This window comes from Rhinatrema bivittatum, chromosome 9 (genome assembly GCF_901001135.1).
Source record: "Rhinatrema bivittatum chromosome 9, aRhiBiv1.1, whole genome shotgun sequence".
Taxonomy (NCBI): domain Eukaryota; kingdom Metazoa; phylum Chordata; class Amphibia; order Gymnophiona; family Rhinatrematidae; genus Rhinatrema; species Rhinatrema bivittatum.
This window is the reverse complement of record NC_042623.1, coordinates 48363885-48390163: the sequence shown is the minus strand read 5'-3', so window position 1 is coordinate 48390163 and position 26279 is coordinate 48363885. Positions and strand designations below refer to the sequence as shown.

Genomic DNA, 26279 nt, shown 5'->3' with positions numbered 1-26279 from the left:
CTATGTACATTGTAATATAGTCTCTTGTATTTTGTAACATAGTTATCTTACTTTTCCTTTTATCTGCCTAAGATATCCAGTTTATCTGCCTAAGATACCCAGTTGTCACAGTCCCCCCTTCTCAACTTCTTGATGTTTTATATTGTTTCTTTCTCTTATGCAATTAATTGTTCTATGTAAGGGCCATGCCCAAAAGTTCTGCGTTGTCTGTAAACCGATACGATGTGCAAACGGCTATTGGTATAGAAGAAACTCTAAATAAATAAAATAAAAATAAATAAGATAAAACAGAAAGCTTTACTTGATTATTTGAATACTCAAGCCAGAAGTTATCCTGAGGACTAATATGTGGTACTGGCATCCAAATGTACATTTTTGTATCTTGCTGTGCTAATGTTTGCAAAAATTTTATCCAGAAAAAGAGAGTTAGAGAGAGTAGTAATTTAGAAGATTATAAGCTCCTGCAGACTTAGAGCTCTTTTCAAAGCATGATGCAATTTGTCATCTTTTTTAAATGTTAAACCTCACAGAATAACAGCAGCAATTTCATTCTTGATTTTACATACTTCTTGGTAAAATCCCACAAGATGGAGACCACTTAAGTTAACTATACTCTCTGCTACCTTGAAGAAATCTATCTGGTTGAACTCTTTGTGCCAGGAGAAAACAAAGTTAGCACTGTAGGCCAAGACATGTTCCCCTAGGTTATCTCTTCTCAGAAACCTAATGATGCTGTTTCCATTCCCTCATTTTTCCAAGATGGCCTTCAGAAATTCCTAACAGCAAGGGGATATAAAAATTAATTGGGTAAGAAATGGTAACATCAGAAACTATTGTGAGATATTAGAGTTCACCAGGATTCAATGATCTTCTAGACTTGATGCTAATGGCTCTTAGCAGTGTGCAAGTCCATCAATTCATGGCACCAAAGTCAATGATGATTAGGGATGTGAATCATTTTTTGACGATTTAAAATATCGTCCGATATATTTTAAATCGTCAAAAATCGTTAGAGCCGCGATACAATAACAATTCCCCCGATTTATCGTCAAAAAATCGTAAATCGGGGGAAGGGGGAGGGCGGGAAAACCGGCACACTAAAACAACCCTAAAACCCACCCTGACCCTTTAAAATAAATCCCCCACCCTCCCGAACCCCCAAAAAATGCCTTAAATTACCTGGGGTCCAGAGGAAGGGTCCCGGTGTGATCTTTTACTCTCGGACCTCCGGTGCTTGTAGAAATGGCGCCGGCGCTACCTTTCGTTTTTCCGTACGGAAAAAACGATTCGCGGCAGGAGATCGCTCCCGGACCCCCGCTGGACCCCCAGGGACTTTTGGCCAGCTTGGGGGGGCCTCCTGACCCCCACAAGACTTTCCAAAAGTCCAGCGGGGGTCCGGAACGACCTCCTGCAGTCGAATCGTGTTGTCTACGGCCGGCGCCATTTTTCGTACGGAAAAACGATTCGCATGCAGGAAGTCGTTCCCGGACCCCCGCTGGACTTTTGGCAAGTCTTGTGGGGGTCAGGAGGCCCCCCCAAGCTGGCCAAAAGTTCCTGGGGGTCCAGCGGGGGTCCGGGAGCGATCTCCTACGCTCCTGACCACGGGGGACAAAAAACAAAATGGCGCCGGCGCTACCTTTGACCTGTCATATGACAAGGCAAAGGTAGCGCCGGCGCCATTTCTACAAGCACCGGAGGTCCGAGAGTAAAAGATCACACCGGGACCCTTCCTCTGGACCCCAGGTAATTTAAGGCATTTTGGGGGGGTTCGGGAGGGTGGGGGATTTATTTTAAAGGGTCGGGGTGGGTTTTAGGGTGTTTTTAGTGTGCCGGTTTTCCCGCCCTCCCCCCCACTGGACCCCAGGTAATTTAAGGCATTTGGGGTGGGGGGGTTCGGGAGGGTGGGGGATTTATTTTAAAGGGTCGGGGTGGGTTTTAGGGATGTTTTAGTGTGCCGGTTTTCGATTTACACGATTTTCACAATATTTAAAAAACCCAAACAGCGATGATCCGATTCCCTCCCCCTCCCAGCCGAAATCGATCGTTAAGATGATCGATCACACGATTCACATCTCTAATGATGATACTAGGACCATGGAACTAGCTGGATATAGTACTCATAAACTACCTATGTGAAAAAAGCGGAATGAACAAAGCAGTAATTTAAGTAGACTTTAATATGCCGCAACAAATATCTATGTATGTTGTATGCACTTTGGGGCGGATTTTCAGAGCCCTGCTCGCCGGGAAGCCTATTTTACATAGGCCTCCCGGCGCGCGCAGAGCCCCGGGACTCGCGTAAGTCCCGGGGTTCTCCGTGGGGGGCGTGTCGGGGGCGTGTCGGGGTGGGCCCGGTCGTCGCGGCGTTTCGGGGGCGTGTCGGCAGCGTTTTGGGGCCGGGTACGGGGGCGCGGCTACGGCCCGGGGCGGTCCGGGGGCGTGGCCACGCCCTCCGTACCCGCCCCCAGGTCGCGGCCCGGCGCGCAGGAGGCCCGCTCGCGCGCGGGGATTTACTTCTCCCTCCGGGAGGCGTAAATCCCCGGAGAAAGGTAAGGGGGGGGTGTAGACAGGGCCGGGGGGTTGGGTTAGGTAGAGGAAGGGAGGGGAAGGTGAGGGGAGGGCGTTAGAGGATTCCCTCCAAGGCCGCTCCGATTTCGGAGCGGCCTCTGGAGGGAACGGGGGTAGACTGCGCGGCTTGGCGCGCGCCGGCTATACAAAATCGATAGCCTTGCGCGCGCCGATCCAGGTTTTTAGCAGATACGCGCGGCTCCGCGCGTATCTACTAAAATCCAGCGTACTTTTGTTTGCGCCTGGAGCGCAAACAAAAGTAGGCTATTCGCGCGCCTTTTAAAATCCGCCCCTTTATTTCTATAAAAATAAAAATCCTGTAAAAAAAAATCCTATTAAAAAAAAATCCTGTAACTGAAATATCTATCAACAAATATCTAACAACAAATATCTATGTATGTTGTATGCACTTTATTTCTATAAAAAAAAAATCAGGTAAAAAAAATCCTATAAAAAAAAATCCTGTAACTGAAAAGGTTGAAAACTTATAATATTCCATCTTTTGAGGGGAGCAGGCACAGGACCTGACAATAGGGTGAAGAGGGTTGCATCCTGAGAGTTCCATTTTCACTAGAGTTGACAGCTTTAAATGTACCATTTTAAATTTTGATGAAAAAGCTTTCTAGTCTCTATTCGGTTAGAAATAATACTGTCTACTGATAGGAGTCCATCTTGAGGGACATATTTGAACTGCATACCTTAGAACAGCATGAGAATCTTCAAACAGAACTATAATATTACTATATGCTAAATAGTTATAATTTATAATTGTGTACAATTAACAAAGGGAAATAATTTCCAAAACAAAAAGCACTTACCCATTGCCTAGCAAACTGGATCATGTCATGGAAAACCAAAGAATAAGCAGGCAACAGGGAAAAGAATATGAAAATGATGAATGCAGACTTGAAATAAAAAACAAATCTCTAAAATTTCAGATAAAAACAGATGACCAAAAGACACAAGGAACAGAGCGGTACAAGGTACAGTATGTCTGATCAACAGTTATTATATGCTAGAATGCTGTCAAAAGCATGTAAAACTCATTTGATAATAAATCTTTGAAAGACAAGTATGAAAACAAAATAATGGGGGAGGGTGAATGATTTAAAAAAAGAAAACCAATTGAAATGTTTGCAATCAGCAATGCCACTTTCTCTTCAAAACTGCATGAACAAAATAAAAACAAATTTACTTCAAAAATCTAACTGATACACAACAGATAAAAAATAGAGTCTTGAAATCTAATTTTGTTTTTCCATAGTGTGACACTTTATTTATTCGAGAGTCCAGCAATGTTTGCATAATGTCACCCACCTCTAGTCCTCCATCTAGAATGCAGAGTTTTGCACTTTGCTTCTTGGCATCCACTAACACATTAAACATTGTGCATACAGAAGCAGGTATGCGCAAGTCTGTTGATTTGCTCATCTTTTGCAGCTTGAGTTCAAATGCAATTCGAGTTCTATTTACCAAAAAAGAAAAAAATAAGTTCACCTAGCACATACATAACGGTCAAAATTCCAAACAGCTGATGGATGGTGTGCAAATGCTGAGAGCACTTTACTGTGTGCTATACAGCAAAATATCCCACTGTCCAATATGGCATTACAAGAGGGTGGTATTTTTTTATATTAATCTCAAGGTTGTACATTGATTTATTCGCTGGGTTAGATGCCTGTCAGTTGCAAATATGAAACATTTAACAATATGCTTCAGAAAAGGTCAATAGCAAGAGCTTCACTGCCTCAGTGAAAAGGAAATTCATCTCTCTATTTATAGTCTGTTCATTCTATGTTGCTCTACCTAAGGTGACATAAGCAGCAAAAAACACACAGATGTCATTGCCATACAATAAATACACTAAATTTTCAGGAAACAAATATGATTGTAGAGAACAAAGCAGTAATTTAAGTAGACTTTAATATGCCACAACAAATATCTATGTATGTTGTAAGCACTTTATTTCTATAAAATGTAACTTATAATCAAAAATTTTTACAAATCTTGCATAACAAGGTATGAAGAAACAATCAAAACAAAATGCCAAAGATTATAAATAAAACTATTCCATGAATTCTTGTATATTCTTTCATAAGATAAATATATTTTTTTGAGTACAGAAAAGATATATTTATTGTCTAAGTTGTTAGAGGAACTGCGTATGCAGTCTGCATGACCAGCATTCCATGCTATAGAGCCGACATATGTTGTTACACTATTGTGAGTCTCTGTACAGGCTCAGAGGGAGCTTATGATACATCATGATGCTTTCTGGCACACGATATGATAGCAGTACAAAAAATTTGCCCTGAACAAACCCGATATCTTGGAAAACACAATGTGCAATACAAAAATAAATAGTTACCCTGGTATTAATACAACTCAATTAAGAAATATATTTGATATGAATTTATTCATGAAGGTCGGTATAGAAAAGTGTTAAATAAATAAATAAATAAACAAATAAATAAATATATGTAGGACAGTTCTTTTCACGAGCATAAATAATACATATGCTAGGCTGTATACATCTCAGGGTCCATATTAATATATTTTGTGATTTGTTTGTTCTATGGAAATAAAAATAAATGACCAGCAGATTTGTAAGCAACCATAAATAACATGAAACTTATCTCAAGATTGTATCTCCATTGGCGAAAGATCCTTTGTTTCATAAGTCCTGACATGGTGCCATGTTTCACAAAAAATGCTTCAGGGGATTAATAGATCCTTGTATATTCCCAATTTAGCACACAACAAAACACTATAGAAGGATCCATTAATCCCCTGAGCCAGTTTTTACAAAACATTAGGGATGTGAATCGTTTTTTGACGATTTAAAATATCGTCCGATATATTTTAAATCGTCAAAAAATCGTTAGGGCCACGATACAATACCAATTCTCCCGATTTATCGTTAAAAAATCGTAAATCGGGGGAAGGGGGAGGGCAGGAAAACCGGCACACTAAAACCCCCTAAAACCCACCCCCAACCCTTTAAATTAAATCCCCCACCCTCCCGAACCCCCCCCAATGCTTTAAATTACCTGGGGATCCGGCGGTGGTCCAGAACGGCGGCGGTCCGGAACGGCCCCCTCAATAGAATCGTGTTGTCTTCAGCCGGCGCCATTTTTCAAAATGGCCGCCGCAAAATGGCGGCGGCCATAGACAAAACGATTCGACGCAGGAGGTCGTTCCGGACCCCCGCTGGACTTTTGGCAAGTCTTGTGGGGGTCAGGAGGCCCCCCCAAGCTGGCCAAAATTTTCCTGGGAGTCCAGCGGGGTTCCGGGAGCGATTTCTTGCCGCGAATCGTTTTCGTACGGAAAATGGCGCCGGCAGGAGATCGACTGCAGGAGGTCGTTCAGCGGCGGTCCGGAACCCCCGCTGTATGACCTCCTGCAGTCGATCTCCTGCCGGCGCCATTTTCCGTACGAAAACGATTCGCGGCAAGAATCGCTCCCGGAACCCCGCTGGACTCCCAGGAAAATTTTGGCCAGCTTGGGGGGGCCTCCTGACCCCCACAAGACTTGCCAAAAGTCCAGCGGGGGTCCGGAACGACCTCCTGCGTCGAATCGTTTTGTCTATGGCCGCCGCCATTTTGCGGCGGCCATTTTGAAAAATGGCGCCGGCTGAAGACAACACGATTCTATTGAGGGGGCCGTTCCGGACCGCCGCCGTTCTGGACCACCGCCGGATCCCCAGGTAATTTAAAGCATTTGGGGGGGGGTTCGGGAGGGGGGGGGGATTTAATTTAAAGGGTCGGGGTGGGTTTTAGGGGGGTTTAGTGTGCCGGCTCACGATTTTAATGATTTTTCACGATAGTTTACACACCCAAACGGCAACAATACGATTCCCTCCCCCTCCCAGCCGAAATCGATCGTTAAGACGATCGAGGACACGATTCACATCTCTACAAAACATTGTACCATGTTGGGATCTATGAAACAGAGAAAATAACTCTGGTGATCTTTCATTAATGGAAATATAATCTTGAGATAAGTTTATTATTATATATATTATTTAGGCTGGTTAAAATAATATTTATTTATTTATTTATTAAACTTTTATATACCGATGTTTGGAACATGCCGTCACAACGGTTTACAAACAAGAAAAGCAAGTTTGCTTACCGTAAACGGTGTTTACATAGATAGCAGGATGAATTAGCCATGTTGTCTGGGAGCGCCTCGCGACCGGTCAGTAGGCGGAATTTTCTCAGTTAGTACAGAGTTTTGAACTCTGTACAGCTGTGTGGAGAGCTTCCTGCGCGGTTGCCTCGTTACCTCAGTCTCTTGTAGCCAAGTGAGATGTACGTGGAAAATGTTTTTGGTAAAATCTGTAGACTGTCTAGGGAGGTGGGATGGGATCGCATGGCTAATTGATCCTGCTATCTATGGAAACAACATTTACGGTAAGCAAACTTGCTTTTTCCTGTCGATAGCAGGGCTGAATTAGCCATGCTGTCTGGGAGTCCCAAGCTCCCGGGTTGTGTCCCTATAATAAGTTTTTCCAATTGAGGACACTGCCCTTCAATAAAGGTAGATAGTCTTACTCATCATGAAGGGTTGACAAAACTGCCGAACCTAGAGCTGCATCAAAAGTTGCTTGTTGTCCGATACAGTAGTGAGATGTAAAAGTATGAAGAGAAGACCAGGTTGCCGCTTTGCAGATGTCCAGCAGCGGAACTCTTTTCAAATGTGCAACAGATGCTGCTGTTGCACGTATCTGGTGTGCTTTCGGTATGTTGCTCAAAAGCAGAGAACGTTTATTGTAGCAGAATTCAATGCATTGAGATAACCATCTAGCAATGGTTCTTTTGGAGACAGGCTGGTTTGGATTATTAGGGTTAAAGGAGAGGAACAATTGAGATGGTCTTCCTTGAGATTGCGTTCTGTGTTTGTAGTAAGCTAATGCTCTTTTACAGTCTAAAGAGTGCAGAAGCTTGTCTCGGTCATTATGATGAGGTTTAGGTTTAAAGATTGGCAATGTAATTGACTGGTTTATGTGGAAAGCCAATACTACCTTAGGAAGAAAGGTAGGATGAGGCCAAAGAGTGACCTTATCATGGTAAAATTCTAAATAAGGAGAACAGTGAACCAAAGCTTGTAGTTCACTTACTCTCCGTGCTGATGTGACGGCCACTAGAAAGACAGTTTTCCAGGTTAGGTATTTGATGTGGCATGAATCTAATGGCTCGAAAGGAGGCAGCATTAGTTGCTCGAGGACTATATTGAGATTCCACTGGTGGCCTTAGACGTAGCATGCCCCTCATGAATCTGGAGATTAACGGATGGTTGGAAATGGGAAGTCCATTGTGAGCATGGTGGAAAGCTGCAATAGCACTAACATGCACACGAACTGAAGCCAGTGCTAAACCAGCAAGGTAGAGTGTATGAAGATACTTCAGAAGTTGTGTGACTGTCGATGAGAAAGGGTTTAGCTTTCTTTGTTCGCACCATTCCATGTAACGATGCCACTTTCCTGCATAGTTACGTCTAGTTGAAAGTTTTCTGGATGCAATTAGAATATCTTCAAGTGGAGCTGGCAGACCCAGATGGTTTAGTAATTGTCTTTGAATCCCCAAGCTGTCAGGTGGAGGGATTGATGCAGTGGATGGAGGAGGGATCCCCCTTCCTGAGTCAACAGACGTGGATGGTTCCCCAGTGGAATTGGTGGGCAAATGGACAGTCACATGAGGTACGGATACCAGGGCTGTCTTAACCATGCTGGAGCTATGAGGATCATATCTGCTATGTCTCGGATACATTTTTGAATTGTCCTTGATATTAGCGGAATGGGAGGGTAGGCGTATAGTAAGCCCTCTGTCCATGGAATGAGGAAGGCATCTGGAGCTTGACGCAGTTTGCTCGGGTAAATGGAGCAAAACATTTTTGTTTGACGGCTGTGCTCTGTGGCAAAGAGATCTATCATCGGGTTGCTCCAGTGTTGAAAGATTCTGGTTGCAACTTCCCGATTTAAAGTCCATTCGTGTGGATGAAAAATCCTGCTGAGGCGATCTGCCATGATGTTGTCTAAGCCTGGAAGGTAAGTGGCTTGCATCGAAACTTCGTTTGCTATTGCCCACGTCAGTATTCGAAGTGTTTCTCGACAAAGGATCCATGAACCTGACCCTCCTTCCTTGTTTATGTAGAATATGGCAACTTGGTTGTCTGTGTATACCATGAGATGCTTGCTCCGAACTTGAGGGGAGAAGGTCTGAAGTGCCTTCCAAATGGCTCGAAGTTCCAGAAGGTTGATCTGGTATGTGCTCTCCTGTGTAGACCAGAGACCTTGAGTCTTTAGTTCACTCAGATGACCTCCCCAGCCCCTTCTGCATGCATCTGTCGTGAGGGTGAATTGATGGGGAGGTAACAGGAAGGGTGCTTTCGAGGTCAAGTTGTCGGTGTTCTTCCACCAACGAATGTCGATGCGCATTTGGGTGGTGAGTTGTATCTTGGTTGAGAGGAGCTGAAAGTATTGAGACCATTGATTCTTTAGTCCCCACTGTAGGCGGCGCATATGTAGTCTCGTGTAGGGAACTACATGGATAGCCGCCGCCATATGACCCAGTAGCTGAAGGACTTGACGTGCCGATGTATGTGATCGGTTGCACAGACGTCGAGGATGAGTTTGAATCCTGTCCTGTGGGAGGTATGCTCTCTGTTGTGTTGTATCGATGAGCGCTCCAATGAACTGTAGCGTTTGGGTCGGTTTAAGGTTGGACTTTTCGTAATTGATTATGAAGCCCAAGGTCTGCAGACAGTTGATTGTTTGGAACATGTGAATTCGTAGAGTAGCCTGATCCGAGGCTACTAAAAGCCAGTCGTCCAGACAGGGAAAAATCTGGATTGATGATTGTCTGAGGTGAGCCACCACCACTGCTAAACACTTTGTGAACACTCTCGGGCTGAAGACAGGCCTTCAAGTCTATGGAACACAGCTAGTCGTTGGCTTGTAGTAGGGAAAGAATGGTCTTGAGAGATGTCATCTTGAATTTTTCTTTTTGAATGTGTTTGCTGAGATTCCGTAAGTCTAAGATTGGTCGAAGACCTCCAGACTTTATTGAATGAGAAAATAATGGGAGTAGAACCCCTGATTTTCCTGTGTCCTTGTAATTCTTTGAATGGATTTTTGGCTTTGTAGATTCTGTAACTGTTCTTGAAGGTACAGTGAATGGGTTGATGTAATTCGGGGAAGGGGAATATGAGGGAGATCCGGGAGTGTTACAAAATGTATTCGGTAGCCCTCCCTTATGATGTTCAGCACCCAAGCATCCAAAGTAATTGCCTCCCAATTGGCATAAAACAGTTGAAGGCGATCTCCTATGTAAGGTGGTGGAGGTGGCTCGGGATAGCTCAAAAAGATGAAGTCTGTTTTTGAGGAGGTGCTGGTGTTTGCTTTTGTGGCCTTTGTTGACGAGGTCATCCATGGGACTGATGGGCCTGAGGTTGGTATCTTTGGTGGGAATATGTTTGTGATCGATAGGTATTATATGGCTTAAAGGGTTCCCTTGAGTAGGGTTTCTTCATGAAGGAAGGGTAAAATTTCCTGGATGAGGTATGGGGGTCCATTGGAGATGTGAGTGATAGTACAGCGGTACTCTGTTCTTTAAGAAGAGTAATGGTTTCCCCAGGCACGGTATGTCCACTAACTTATCATGAACATCCTCTCTAATTGCACTTGCTGTCAACCACGCCATCGGTCTGGCCGCTATAGCCATAGCTGAGGACCTTGTGGAAGACTCAAAGGACTCATAGACAGACCAAAGTAGATGGCGAAGCCCTTCTTCCATGTCTGTAAAAGGTTGTGGCATATTTTCAGAGGTTAAACATAAGGGATGTAATCTCTGAAGACATTCAAATAAATACTGGATTATGTAAAACTGATGATGTTGAATTTTTGTTGCCAACATGGAGGAATGGAATACCTTACAGCCAAAATCGTCCATAGACTTATGGTCTTTTCCTGGTGGTGAATTGGAATGACGTTTTGACCGTTTTGCCTTTGAGAGTGCAGATTCCACTACTATTGAATTATGTGGCAGCTGTGTGGAATTGTAAATTGTGGAATTCCGCATACGGTACTTTAAGCCCGTTTTCCTTAATGAGGCCGCAGTGGTAAATGGTTTGTCCCACATTTTACAAAGAACTGTATCCAGCACTGTATGTAGTGGTAAAGTGTTAGGGCCACTGGCAGCGGCAAGCCGCGACCGGGGCCAGCCACTCACTGACGCGGCAGACCGTTCCGCTCGCGGTGACCGCACTCGACTTCAGCGGGTTTGTCCCGCGGCGGTTCCGCTGCTCAATCAACATGACCACGGCATCGGCCGTCCTCCTGCTCAAGTCTGGCTCTGCCCCCCGCTGGATCTCCCTAGAGCCGCACGTGCCGCAGAAGCTATTTTTTAAAAGGAGCCACTACAGAAAATGGGATTGGCTCCTTCCTGTGAGCTCCATCTGTGAAAGAGTATTTAAGGCAAGGTCTGCACCGCCGACCTTGCCTTGGCTTCTTGGCTCCTGTGGTTTGTTTGTTCCTGTGTTCCGTTCCTGATCCACTGTTTGACCTCCTGTGCTCGATTCCTGGACTGGCTGCTGACTACGTCTTGTTCTTGATCCCTGGACTGGAAGTGGAGTATTGTTTGTTCTTGATCCCTGGACTGGCTGCGGAGTATCATTTGGTTCCTGATCCCTGGACTGGCTGCGGAGTATCATTTGGTTCTTGATCCCTGGACTGGCTGCGGAGTACCGTATGGTTCCTGATCCCTGGACTGGCTATGGAGTATCGTTGGATTCTTGACCCCTGGACTGGCTGTGGATTATCCTTTGGACTTTACCCGACTACTTGTGTGCGTGAGCCAGAGCAGTTATGACCCGCTGGAGGCACCAGCTATCTGGACCACACGACCAGCAGGAGGCGCCTGCATCCAGATTTTCCTCTGCACACCGCACAAGATCTTCCGAGTTCGCTTCACCTACCGATGTGAGTGACTTGAAGTACTACGTCGGACCAAGGGTCCACTGCCTGAATCATAACAGTAAGCCAAGGCCATGGACCCGGCAGAGGCCTCCGCACTAAGAGCAATTCCTGGCATGGCTCAGAAACTCATGGAGCAACAGAGTATGTTGGAATCTATGGCAGCCTCCATAGAGCGACTCAATGCTCGGCTGGACGCAGTAGTCACTACACAATCTAGCACTCCAATTTCCACTCCTCCGCCTGTGCCAGTTCCGCCAGCAACACAAGGCTACAACCCGCCAGTTCTTCCTCTACCCGTACCACCCCGGTACGCCGGGGATCCGCGCTTATGCTTGGGATTTCTGGACCAGTGCAGTATGCATTTCCGTCTGCAAAGATCCTTGTTTCCGGACGATATCACCAAGACCACTTACATTTTATCCTTGTTTGATGCAAAGCTCTGGCCTGGGCTTCTCCGCTATGGCAGTGTTCAGACCCAGTACTGCAAGACCTTCCACGATTTCTGGAGTTATTTCGAACAGTGTTTGAGGAACCAGCCGCCGGTACTGATCTTCTTCACCTCCGTCAAGGAGGGCGATCCCTCATGGATTACACTATTGAGTTTCGGACACTAGCTACAGAACTTCATTGGGAGGAACATGTTCTACGAACAATATACCTAGAGGGACTATCTGCCAGGATCAAAGACGAGCTGGCTGCTCGGGAACTTCCATCTTCCTTAAATTCCCTCATTGAATTAGCAACCAGAATTGATCAACGGTTACAAGAAAGGGCTCGCGAGGCCCTAGGATCAAGGAGACGCCTGGCTATTTCCTATGCTCCGCCTTCCACTCCCCCAACCTCTCGAGAGTCTTCTGTCAACGAAGGGTCGTAGCAGAACCTATGCAATTAGGCAGAGGACCTTTATCACCTGAAGAACGCCTGAAACACCGCAAAGCAGGCCTTTGTCTTTACTGCGGAAGATCAGGCCATCGTATTGCCACCTGCCCAATTTGTCCGGGAAACTACAAAGCCTAGGATTTTTGGGGGGAGTCACCCTAGGCCTCATATCTCCAGCTCCCCCACTCACCTTACCAGTTACCCTCGACATTAAAGGACATGAATTCACCACTTTGGCCTTAGTAGACTCCGGTGCGGTTGGAGATTTCATATTACAAGAACTAGTGGATCAACTCCAGATTCCTACTCGTCTCTGTTCAAAGCCTTTGATCATCTCTTCTATCCACGGCGAACCTTTACCAGGAAGAATAACTCACCACACGGAACCTCTAGACTGCCATATTGCGCCCAACCACACAGAACAGATCATTTTCTACGTCCTCAGCAAAGCCATTCACCCAGTGGTTCTTGGCATTCCCTGGTTGCAACGCCACAATCCACAATTTGATTGGACTTCTTTAAGACTTACTCACTGGGGACCGGGATGCCGTGAGACTTGCTTAAAGAGAACTACTTCCACTTCTAGTTTCGTTTGCACCTCGGTCTTGCAGAAGTTACCTACCCAATACAAACAATTTGCGGACGTATTCTCCAAGGAGGCAGCAGATACTTTACCCCCGCATCGAGAGTTTGACTGCGCTATTAGGTTAATTCCGGGATCCACACCACCTCGAGGGAAAGTGTATCCTTTATCGGCCGCAGAGACTCAGGGAATGTCTGAATATATTCAGGACAATTTACAGAAAGGGTTTATCCGACAATCTACCTCCCCCGCGGGGGCTGGATTTTTCTTTGTTGGAAAAAAGGATGGGACATTACGCCCTTGCATTGATTTCCGCGGACTTAACGCTATCACCATCAAGGACCGGTATCCCCTGCCTCTTATTGCGGAATTGTTTGATCGCCTGTAAGAAGCTCGAGTATTCTCCAAATTAGACTTGCGAGGAGCCTATAACTTGGTACGGATTCGGGAAGGGGATGAGTGGAAGACGGCGTTTAATACCAGAGATGGACACTACGAATATCTCGTTATGCCGTTTGGGTTAACCAACGCTCCTGCTGTTTTTCAACATTTTATTAATGAGATTTTTAGAAACTTATTATATGTCTGTGTGATTGTCTATCTTGATGATATTTTGATTTTTTCCAAGGACCTACAAATGCATCGCCAACACGTTACGCAAGTTTTGCAATGCTTAAGAGAACATCGTTTATATGCCAAACTAGAGAAATGTATTTTCAAAACAGAGTCCTTACCTTTTTTGGGTTATATTATCTCCAAGCAAGGTTTCCAGATGGACCTGACCAAAGTGAGATGTATACAAGAATGGCCTCAACCCAACGGACTATGTGCACTCCAACGGTTTCTGGGATTTGCTAACTACTATCGGCATTTTATCAAGAATTTCTCCAAACTGGCTGCACCGCTTACCGCACTTACTCGAAAAGGAGTTAACATCAAAACCTGGCCAGTAGAAGCGATTGAAGCATTCCAAGCTCTCAAAGACTCCTTTCTACAGCAACCCTGCCTTCGCCACCCTGATCCTAGACGGCCATTCACGGTGGAGGTTGACGCTTTCACGGAGGGAGTTGGAGCGGTTCTGAGCCAGAACGATGCAGCAGGAATGTCTCATCTGTGCTCTTATTTTTCGAGGAAATTTTCACCTGCAGAGCGCAATTATTCCATTGGCGACAAGGAATTGTTAGCCATCAAACTTGCCTTTGAGGAAGTGGTTAGAGGGGGCTCAACACCGTATTACAGTTTTTACAGACCATAAAAACTTAATATACTTACAACAAGCTCAATGCCTGAACCCACATCAGGCCTGTTGGGCATTATTCTTTACACGTTTCGATTTTGAGCTAAGATATCGACCAGCCAGTAAAAATATTAAAGCCGATGCATTGTCTCGATCTTTTGTCAGTGAGGACATGGAGGAACCTATACAGAATATTATCGACCCCGCCCACATCATTCTTTCAGCAACTTTCATGGTCCCAGTCGGTAAAACAGTGGTACCCAGGAGACTCCGCAATAAGGTCTTGAAATGGGGGCATGATTCCCAGTTGGCTGGGCACCCAGGACGTAGACGAACACCGGATCTTCTTCAACAACACTAATGGTGGCCTGGGATGCGCAAGGACATTCGTGCATATGTAGACTCCTGTCCTGTTTGCTCGCAGCATAAGAATCCTGCGTGGAGACCTTGGGGGCAGTTACAACCACTTCCGGCGCCAAAAAGACCTTGGACACATATCTCCACAGATTTTATTGTCGATCTTCCTGCTTCTGAAGGACATACGGTAATATGGGTAGTGGTTGATCAGTTTTCCAAGATGGCCCATGTTACACCACTACCCACCCTCCCCTCCGCTCCCCGCCTGGCTCAATTATTTATGTTACATGTCTTTCGTCTCCATGGAATACCCCAGCATATCACATCTGACCGAGGGTCGCAATTCACGGCTCGATACTGGCGGAGCCTCTGCACCAAGTTTCACATTGCGCTAGACTTCACCACCGCCTTTCACCCTCAGGCTAACGGTCAGGCAGAGAGAACTAATCGGGCTCTGAAACAATTCTTGCGCTCTTATGTTAATGCTCGACAGGATGATTGGGCGGCATTGCTGCCGTGGGCAGAATTTTCCCACAATTTTCATACTTGTACCTCGACTGGGGCCTCCCCATTTCAAATTGTTTTCGGTCAACAACCTGCGCCACAGGTACCGCTACCTCTGCCTGTCTCTTCTCCGGCGGCCCAGCTTACCGCCACTCAATTAAACCAACTTTGGATACATACTCGACGGATGCTACAGAAAGCGGCACTTTCTGCGAAGAGATTCGCTGATCGACATCAGAGACCAGCACCACGATTTCGTCCAGGAGAAAAGGTGTGGCTCAGCACCAGATATATTCGTTTATGGGTCCCCTCGATGCGATTGGCACCTTGTTACATTGGTCCTTTTCCGGTGACTAAACAAATAGGCCCTGTGACTTATCAAATATGTCTCCCTGCCACTCTACGTATTCACAATTCCTTTCATGTGTCTCTCTTAAAGCCCTTACTCCTCAATTGGTTCCTGTTTCTCCACAACTGAGGGCGGAGGAAGACACTACTTATTAAGTTCGGAAGGTTATCGATGTTCGGCGACGAGGTCGTAGATGGGAGTATCTTCTAGCCTGGGAAGGATTTGGGCCAGAAGAGAATTCTTGGGAGCCAGCCACAAACATCCTAGATAAAGATCTTCTCAAGAACTTCCACACCAGTCACCCAGGAAAACCCAAGCCTTCTAGGGGGAGGCCTAAAGGAGGAGGTACTGTTAGGGCCACCGGCGGCGGCAAGCCGCGACTGGGGCCAGCCACTCACCGACGCGGCAGACCATTCCACTCGCGGTGACCGCACTCGACTTCAGCGGGTTCGTCCCATGGCGGTTCCGCTGCTCAATCAACATGGCTGCGGCGTCGGCAGTCCTCCTGCTCACGTCTGGCTCCGCCCCCCGCTGGATCTCCCTAGAACCGCGCGTGCAGCAGAAGCTATTTATTTAAAGGAGCCACTACAGGAAATGGGATTGGCTCCTTCCTGTGAGCTCCATCTGTGAAAGAGTATTTAAGGCAAGGTCTGCAGTGCAGACCTTGCCTTGGCTTCTTGGCTCCTGTGGTTTGTTTGTTCCTGTGTTCCATTCCTGATCCGCTGTTTGACCTCCCGTGCTCGATTCCTGGACTGGCTGCTGACTACGTCTTGTTCTTGATCCCTGGACTGGCTGTGGAGTATCGTTTGGTTCTTGATCCCTGGACTGGCTGCGGAGTATCGTTTGGTTCCTGATCCCTGGACTGGCTGCGGAGTATTGTTTGGTTCCTGATCCCTGGACTGGCTGTGGAGTATCGTTGGATTCTTGACCCCTGGACTGGCTGCGGATTATCCTTTGGACTTTACCCGACTACTTGTGTGCGTGAGCCAGAGCAGTTACGACCCGCTGGAGGCGCCAGCTATCTGGACCACATGACCGGCAGGAGGCGCCTGCATCCAGATTTTCCTCTGCACACCGCACAAAATCTTCCGAGTTCGCCTCGCCTACCGACGTGAGTGACTTGAAGTACTACGTTGGACGAAGGGTCCACCGCCTGAATCATAACCTAAAGCTGTTGGTTCTGGAGGCATTTCGAATATTTTCAGTATCCATAACACCTCTGACCTAGGATCAGGGATCTTTCCCGTTTCAATGTTTAAAATAGAGCCCACTTTCTCGATGAACTTTGCATAGGACAAGTCTTCGGGAGGGGAATAAGGTTCCGGGAGTCATTCTGGAGAGTCTGATGGGAATCCTGTAGATGAACCAGGCGACGATGTCCATAGTGAGTCTGGAGTGTCTGGTCGGCCTGGAATTGGAAATGGTGCCGACGGCTGAGATGGAAGAAGTGGAGTTGGCGATGCAAGTGGCGAAGGCTGAGAAGGCACAAGTGAAGGCTGAGGGTGTGCCGTGCTCAGTTCTTGGAAGAAAGTATTTAATGCCTGCGAAATCTGTAACATCGCTTTAGATGCTAGAGGTTGTGAAGGTCCTGGAAATGGCCCCATTCCTGAAGGCATTGCTGATATGAGCTCATCTTGTGTTGTGTTCGTGCCTGCCCTTCGCCCTCACTCCACCCTTTCTACCTCTTTGGCGACTCTCTCCAGGTCTGATGGACGGCCTGCTGCCGCGGCGTCTCTATGCTGCTTCTCTCTGGCGTCCCCGGGCCGGCCTGACGCTGCGGATCCATGTTCCTGATGATATAGGGAGCACGCGCACGCTCCAAAATTTGTACCAGCAAGGGCGCGAACCTTGGGGGCGTCCCCCCGTAGTGACGTCATCCGCTTCCAACATAAAAGGTCTTTACTTATGCTTACGAATCGAGTAGCAAGGATTCGTCCAAGCTACTCTACCTCCTCGGACTTACTGGGGGTACCCGCTCCTCGGGGCCCTCACTCTCTGTTCTTGATTTCAGATTGCTAAGACGGGATCTGGTACTCTCTCCTCGAGGGCCTACGTCACTAGACGCTCAAAAGACTCCCTATTGCCTGGAAGCAATCACAGACGTGAACATTGTGAGTTTCTATTTCAGATGACCGATAGGAACCGGTACTCGCTCCTCGAGGGCCCATGTTCCTAGAACTCTGAAGATTCTCTTCTGTCTAAAACGCTATCGCAGGTACGGAGATCGTGAGTTCTTATTTCAGATTGCATATAGGAACCAGTACTCGCCTAGAGGTTGCTGTTCCTGAATATACTAACTATTCTCTTGCCTAGTAACCATTACAAAGATAGATAACTGTGAGTTACCATCGCTCTCTCAGAGCTGTCCCTGGAACCAGGAACTTGCTCCTCAAGGGCCTAACTCTCTTCAGCTACTGAGCCTTCTTATTAATCTATGTGAGTGTATTATCTATTTCTGGTTATGTATCCAGCATACCCTGTCTACTCACTATCTATGAGTCTCTCTCTCTACAGCTCAGCAAACCCGGAGATAGCAGTTCCAGGATCTGAGGGACTTCAGCCCTGCCGGGCACATCAGCTCACTACTGCCACCTCTGGTGGTTCTACTACCTGTCTAATAAAGAACTATCTGTGTCTGTCTCCATATTCCAGCCTAGTTGGTAGTCCCTCTCATGATATCCTCCTGAGGGCGTTGTCATCTGCCATCGGCCCAAGGATTCACCATTTCACATTAGAATGCTCATCTCTCACACTTCAAGAGCTGAGTACATTGCTAGTCCCGCCCCTCTGGGGGAGCAACTCTAACAGATTGCTAACTCCTAGCAGAGAAGATAACGAGATTGCTAACTCCAGTGAATCCGGCTTTAAAATTTGCAGAAGTAATTCCGGCTTTAAAATTGGAGAAGAAGTACTCCTGGGAATCCAACTGAAGGTATAGGATGTCGTTAACTCCTAGGATCCGGCACAACCTAGCGCCTCGCACGCTGCATCGGACCTGGCCCAGTATATCTCGGAATAGCAAGAAACTTTGGAGAGATTTACTGCAGCAGTTCATGGATCCGGCACAACTCTCCGCTTTGCAGGCTATTCCGGGCCTGGCTCAACGCATCTCAGAACAACAAGAAACCTTGGAGAAACTTACTGCAGCATTTCATCAGCTTCATACACAGAAGACACAAGGCATAGCTTCTACACAAGAAGGTCAGTTACAGGAGGTAACTTTGAAGACAGCTGTTCCACTGGCGGTGCCTATTCGATTCTCCGGAGAACTCCAGAAGACTCTGGGCTTTTTGAACCAGTGCAGCTTGCATTTTACTTTACAACCTTCATTGTTTCCCACAGGCCTCTCTAAGACCAGCTACATTTTGTCCTACTTGGATGGGAGAACCTTGTCGTGGGCATCTACCTTGTGGGAACGCAAGGACCCTATTTTGCAGGACATAGAAGGATTTATGGACTTGTTTAAATCCGTTTTTGATGACCCTGCTCGTATATCTGTTGCTGGGTTTGCTTTAGTGGACTTGAAGCAAGGAAACAGATCCCTGGCTGAATTTGCCATAGAATTTAAAACTCTTGCAGCGGAACTTCGCTGGGACCCCAGATGTCTGAAGACACTCTTTTGCAGAGGCCTGCATACCCGCGTGAAGGACGAGCTGGCTGCTCGTTAGACACCTGACTCGCTGGAAGAATTGATAGCCTTAGCTACTTGGATTGACTGTCGTCTCTGAGACAAGGTGAAGGAACTCCCGCCTAAGGTGTTACCTGGGTTGAAACAGGCCAGTACCCCTGCATTTTGGATGGGTTCAGTAATTCCTGCTGTTGATAAAGAGGAACAGATGCAACTTGGTCATGGTCACTTGACCTCTAAGGAGAGAGGATTCCGGAAGAGATGCGGCCTGTGCATGTACGGTGGTCAGCCCGGCCATGATGTCTCTACATTTACTATTTTGCCCGAGAGACGGTTGAATTCTAGTCCAGCGGAAAGACTGTTCTTGGGACTTACTGCATCCTCTCCTCCGTGCTCTCTTCCCATCTCCCTGACCTATGGACCAGTCACGATTCAGACTCCTGCCCTGGTGGGCTCAGGGGCAGGAGGCAACTTCATTACTAGATGTTTAGTGGAATACTTGAGGATCCCTCTCATCAAGTTAAAAGATCCACTACTGTTGTCTTCCATTCATGGGGAGCCCTTGCCGGGTGACGTGACCTGCGAGACCGTGTCAGTTACGCTTTGCACCAGAGCACTCCATATGGAGACAATCTCTTTCTTTGTGCTGGAAAAAGCTATGCACCCTATCGTTTTGGGGTTACCCTGGCTGCAAATACACCAACCCCAATTTGACTGGGCATCCCTGGATCTTTCCCACTGGGGCCCGGAATGTCATGGGAGATGCCTTAAGGAAATATCGCCTGTTATAGGCATGCCTGTGACCCCAGCGGTACCGGGACTGCTGATCCAGTACACCCCCTTTGGGGATATATTTTCTAAAGAAGTAGTTGATGTTCTTCCTCCACTGGAACCTTATAATTGTGCCATCAGACTGAAGCCCAACAATGAACCACCGAAGGGTAGGATGAACCCTCTCTCCGCTTTTAAGAATAAAGCAACGTCGGAAGAGATTCGCCAGAAGGGCTGTTTTCTACCCTCAGGGTTGTCAGCTGATGCAGACTTTTGTCTTAGGGGAAGAGAAGACGATACTATATCTAGCGAATGTTCTTCAATATCCCAAGAACCGTATTCACGGATCATCAACCCTAGAATATCTCTATCTCATTCATTTCACTCAGACAATATGCCTGATGAACCACAGCACATAATAGATCCAAAGAAGATATCTCTAGCATCCAGCCAGTCCGTTTTCGCTGGTGACGCTACCAACTTTCATCCAGCTATATCTATTGGAGAGTCACCTTTGGACGTGGATTTTGGACATTCTTTTATACCACCACTTCCACTGAATCCCTCAGTGATGTCCGTAGCAGCTCCACCCATTGCTGCTGATATCATCAATAACACTCAGAAAGATTCTTCCAAATCTCAAGATTCATCTATCACCCTTGCTGAAAATGAAGTTGAACTCAAGATTAAAGAGATTCTGGATGTTTGTAACAGAGGCAAACGGTTGGAATCCCTGCTGGTTTGGGAAGGCTTCGGTCTCGAATTGATCACTTGGGAGCCTCAGACCAATATCTTGGATAAAGAAATGCTTCACCAGTTCCACCTCACACATCCTTTAAGCCCTAAGCCTGGTACCCGAAGAGGAGATCGTCCTTTGAAGTGGGGGTACTGTTGCTTCGTGCCTACCCTTTGCCCTCGCTCCACCCTTTCTACCTCTTTGGCGACTCCCTCCGGGTCTGATGGACGGCCTGCTATTGCGGCGTCTCCATGCCGCTTCTCTCTGGCGTCCCCGGACCGGCCTGATGCTGCGAATCCACCATGTTCCTGATGACGTAGGGTGCGCACGCACGCTCCAAAGTTTGTACCAGCAAGGGCGCAAACCTCGGGGGCGTCCCCCCGTAGTGACGTCATCCGCTTCCAACATAAAAGGTCTTTGCTTACACTAACAAATCGAGTTAGCAAGGATTCGTCCAAGCTACTCTGCCTCCTCGGACTTACTGGGGGTACCCACTCATCGGGGGCCTTGCTTTCTCTTCTTGATTTCAGATTGCTAAGATGGGATCCGGTACTCGCTCCTCAAGGGCCTACGTCCCTAGACGCTCAGAAGACTCCCTATTACCTGGAAGCGATCGCAGACGTGAACATTGTGAGTTTCTATTTCAGATGACCGATAGGAACCGGTACTCGCTCCTCGAGGGCCCATGTTCCTAGAACTCTGAAGATTCTCTTCTGTCTAAGACACTATCGCAGGTACGGAGATTGTGAGTTCTTATTTCAGATTGTATATAGGAACCAGTACTCGCCTAGAGGTTCCTGTTCCTGAATATACTAACTATTCTCTATTGCCTAGTAACCATTACAAAGATAGATAACTGTGAGTTACCATCGCTCTCTCAGAGCTGTCCCTGGAACCAGGTACTCGCTCCTCGAGGGCCTAACTCTCTCCAGCTACTGAGCCTTCTTATTAATCTATGTGAGTGTATCATCTATTTCTGGTTATGTATCCACCATACCCTGTCTACTCACTATCTATGAGTCTCTCTCTACAGCTCAGCAAACCCAGAGATAGCAGTTCCAGGATCTGAGGGAATTCAGCCCTGTCGGGCACATCAGCTCACTACTGCCACCTCTGGTGGTTCTACTACCTGTCTAATAAAGAACTATCTGTGTCTGTCTCCATACTCCAGCCTAGTCGGTGGTCCCTCTCATGATATCCTCCTGAGGACGCTGTCATCTGCCATCGGCCCAAGGATTCACCATTTCACATTAGAATGCTCATCTCTCACACTTCAAGAGCTGAGTACATTGCTAGCCCCGCCCCTCTGGGGGAGCAACTCTAACAGATTGCTAACTCCTAGCAGAAAAGATAACATCTTGAGGAGGCAGGCCTGAGTTATGGAGAAGCAGAGGGGATTGTGGTCTACTAAGAGAAGATCCATCAGAATCCGAATACTCGCTAGATGTGGCAGTGTCATGGATAGAGACCAGTTCCACCTGTTGGTGAGAATCTGTCACACCAAGTGTTATAGATATTACATGCTTAGTTTTTTTGTGACTTTTTAAGATGTTCCTGATTTAGTGTTGCGTCCGTCGCTGCTCGACGCCCTCACTCTGCCCTCTTTACCTCTGTTACGACTCCCTCCGGTTCTGATGGACAGGTTGCTGCCACGGCGTCTCCATGCCATCTCTCTCCGGCGTCCCCGGACCGGCACGACGCTGCGGATCCGGCATGTTCCTGATGACGTAGGGTGCGTGCTCCAATTGATGTACCAGCTATGGCGCGAACCTCGGGGGCGTCCCCCGAGATGACGTCATCCTCTTCCAATATAAAAGGTCTCAGTATTTGCTAACAAATAGAGTTAGCAAGGACAAGGATATGGATACTGATACGGAAACACATTTGAGATTCGTCCAAGCTACTCTGCCTCCTCGGACTTACCAGGGGTACCCGCTCCTCGGGGGCCTCGCTCTCTCTTTCTTTATTTCAGATTGCTGATAGGAACCGGTACTCGCTCCTTGAGGGCCTATGTTCCTGAATACACTGAAGATTCTCTACTGCATGGAAGCTATCGCAGATACAGACATTTGTGAGTTACTATTTCAGATTGCAGATAGGAACCGGTACTCGCTCCTCGAGGGTCCATGTTCCTGAACACACTGAAGATTCTCTATTGCCTGGAAGCTATCGCAGATACAGACAATTGTAAGTTACCATCGCTCTCTCAGAGCTTTCCCTGGAACCAGGTACTCACTCCAGCTACTGAGCTTCTTTAAGATCTTATGTGAGTTTTGCCATCTAGTTCTGGCTATGAACACAGCATACCCTGTCTACTCACTATCTATAGTTTCTCTACAGCTCAGCAACCCTGGGATCGCTGTTCCAGTTCCTGAGGGACTTCAGCCCTGCCGGGCATATCAGCTCACTACTGCCACCTCTGGTGGTTCTACTAGTTTATTTAATTTTGTTTTATTCACTGTTTTCCTATAAGTTCTATGTAAAGCCTGTGTTTTGCTGATTTTGAAGTTATAATGTAAACCGAACTGATGTTATCCTACGAAGTCCGGTATATAAAAACCACAAATAAATAAATAAATAAATACTAACCTGTCTAATAAAAGAACTATCTGTGTCTGTCTCCATACCCAAGTCTAGCTGGTGGTCCCTCTCAGGATATCCTCCTGGGGGCGCTGCCATCGGCCCAAGAATCCACCTATCTTCTTTCCTTTACAGCCGAGTGCTCTCTCCAAGCACTCCGTTGGTAACAGATTGTTAACTCCTCTCGGAGCCTCTAACAGGTTGCTAATTCCTCCCTTCTACAGGAGTCGAGGCATAACAGGATTGCTAGCTCCTCCCTCTACAGGAGCAGGCCATAATAAGATTGCTAACTCCTCCTACCATGGGAGCATATTCATATCTGATTGCTAACTCCTCCCCCATCAGGAGTCATCAGCATCAGTTCCATAACAGATTGCTACTCCCATCTGCTTGCTCCTCCCACAGCATAGCAGATTATAACAGATTGCTACCTCCCATCTGCTTGCTCCTCCCATCAGCATAGCAGATTACAACACTTAGTAGTGTAGCCTGCGTCAAGACTGGTGTCAAGGGTGTCGGAATTCGAGGTTGAATCGATAGTTTCGCATGTTTTGAGACATGCTGCTTCGATACGTCGTGTGGAATCGGTGCTGCACTCTTAGATGCACCTTTGCGCGCCGATGGGTCGTGCGCGTTGTTGCGAGCACCGTCGTGCGCCCCGCTATGCGCCGATGCATCATTGGAGCTGTGTGCCGATGTTTTGTGCGCGTAGTTGTGTGCCGAGGCCTCAGGCGCCGACTTGTGCGCCGGTGAGTTGTGCGCTCGGCTATGCACCGATTCGCCGTGCGTGCATCTCAGCTCCAACCCGCCATCGTGCTTCGACCGATTTGATTTTCTATGAGCAGTCTTCCTCGGCATCGATGAGCGGGTTCGAGTGGGTTCAGTGAACTAAAACCCACGTGGCTCATGAGGGGATTTCTGTGAAAGCGGAGTTGTGGACTCAACTCCCTTCCCTGGCCGTGGTGGATTGACCGACCTGGCCGGGGTACCCTCTAGCGAAGCAGACTTTTTAGACGGAGTCTTCTTCGGTCTCTTCGATGGTCCCGGCGAAGACTGCGTGGATGATATCTTAGCCGCACGATTTTCTCCGCGCGTTTTCTTTGTGCCCTGGGGAACATATGGCCACAGTCCTGGCAGGAGACTTGAGCATGTTCCAGTCCCAGGCATATATAGCAGTAATTATGTCCATCTGTAATGGACATAATTTTACCACATTGGCAGTATTTAAATCCGGATGGCTTAGGAGCCATCACTGCCCAGAAGAAATGAAGAAGAGAAAAAATTGAGAAAAAATCTCTTCAGAGACGGGGAGGAGAAAAACCCCATGTGCAGACTTGCTCGCGGAAAAAAAGAGACTGGGGTAACAAGGCAATCGCGCGGGAAGCTCACCGCACAGCCGTACAGAGTTCAAAACTAACTGAGAAAACAGCCGTACAGAGTTCAAAACTAACTGAGAAAACTCTGCCTACTGACCGGTCGCGAGGCACTCCCAGACAGGATGGCTAATTCAGCCCTGCTATAGATGGGAAATAAATTAAACACAAGGAAATAGAGAGCTGTAAAATAATAAACAGGATTAAAACTAAAATTAATTAAAATGTAATTAGAAAAACAACAAGGTCAAAATTTATAACAGTCCTACATATATAATTATTTCTTAATTTAGTTACATTATTATCTAGGTAACTATTTATTTTTATATTACACGATATTGTAGCAACTAGAAAAGGTTTAGTGTATGTTGGTTGCTGATCCTAAAGTGATGTTGTATAGATAAACTTTGCTGTATAATATGGTGGTAGTATTCTCCTAGATGAAGTGTTATGTTCAAATTGTATACAAATATTCTCATGAATTCAATGAAAAAAATACATACTCATATACAGCATTCTGGACAATGATACATTGGGATCATTTTTGATGAATAGGTTTTTCAGTGAACTATGTCTTAATCAAGCCTTGGTGTCTTGTTGATCTGCTCCTGTGCCATATGAAAGAAGAATCAAGACTTGACAGCCTGACTTACCTTTCAGACCAGACCTAAAGTGGAATATACATTTATTTGGCACACGGCTTTTAACTTCTGGTACTTATTAAAATAATACCCATGAACAATATCACAGCATCCTTCAAAGCCAACAATTTCATAAAACATCTAACCTTTTAACACATGCCTCTATCATATCGCTGGCCATAAGTTTGAGTCGTTGCTCTAAATGATGTGCAAATTCTGTTTCTGGCCAATGCAGATCAAAAACAAACATCTGCAGGGCATCCAGTTTCCAAAAAAGATCTTCTGAAGTTGACGAGCCATTGCTAAAAGAAAACAAAAGTACCTAGTATGAAAATTACTTTTAAAAGTGCATTTTTCATTCCGTCCATTTTCACCATTACTAGAGACCTGTATTTGGATTCTTGGTAGGCTGCTGTTGTATATGAGCTTCTGTAAGCACATAGGTCCCTTCTTCAGATTGTATCAGATCACATCTTTCATGCCTCCTACTCTCTTGCCTTATCTCCATCTACCCTCTGCCTCCCTTCTCCTCCTTCCCCATCAGTGACTCTTATCTCCTTCAGATATGTTTGTGTTCCTCTTCCTTCATCTTCTGCACAGAATAACTTTCTTTCCCTGTTCCTCTGTCATTTTCCCTGGCTCCTTGCGACACTTCTCTTTTCCTCTCTATGATCAGCTTCTTTTTACAACGGATATCCCTGAACGTGGAGAACATCCTCAAAGTGGAACAAACTAGATTTTGCAAGGAACACAGCACATGTGATCAAGTTCTGGCATTATCACATATACATTGAAAACAATTTTCAGATGAAACTGAAGACAGGCATAGTGCTACTGGACCTCACAATATGGCACAATGGCCTGCTTCTAAAGCTGTCAAAGGTACTTCCAAGTTGGACTGTTACAGTCTTTGAAATACTTTTCTGTAACAGACAATTCAGAATCCAACTTGAGCAGGAGGAAAGCACTTGGAGGAGACAGACCAATGCGCTTCCACTCAGTGCAATGCACTCAGTGATGGGCCCTAACTTTGTTCAACTTATATACAAATGACCTAGCAACAACTACATCATGCAAATTTATCAGCGCTGATGGC

General features: G+C 46.5%; 1 protein-coding gene across 20 annotated transcripts in view; it reads right to left on the bottom strand.

The window, feature by feature from the left end:
• The window catches only part of CADPS2 (calcium dependent secretion activator 2), a 1612018-nt gene that overhangs the window by 164813 nt on the left and 1420926 nt on the right, over window positions 1-26279 (bottom strand). For 13 of the 20 annotated variants that reach the window (XM_029616596.1, XM_029616606.1, XM_029616604.1 and 10 more), the window contains 3 exons: window positions 25330-25485; window positions 3886-4033; window positions 3387-3401 (listed from right to left, as the gene is read on the bottom strand). In XM_029616596.1, coding sequence (XP_029472456.1) covers window positions 3387-3401; window positions 3886-4033; window positions 25330-25485 — 319 coding nt within the window. The remainder of the gene's footprint in view (window positions 1-3386; window positions 3402-3885; window positions 4034-25329; window positions 25486-26279) is intronic. The other 7 variants (XM_029616598.1, XM_029616601.1, XM_029616602.1 and 4 more) reach the window with 1 other exon arrangement.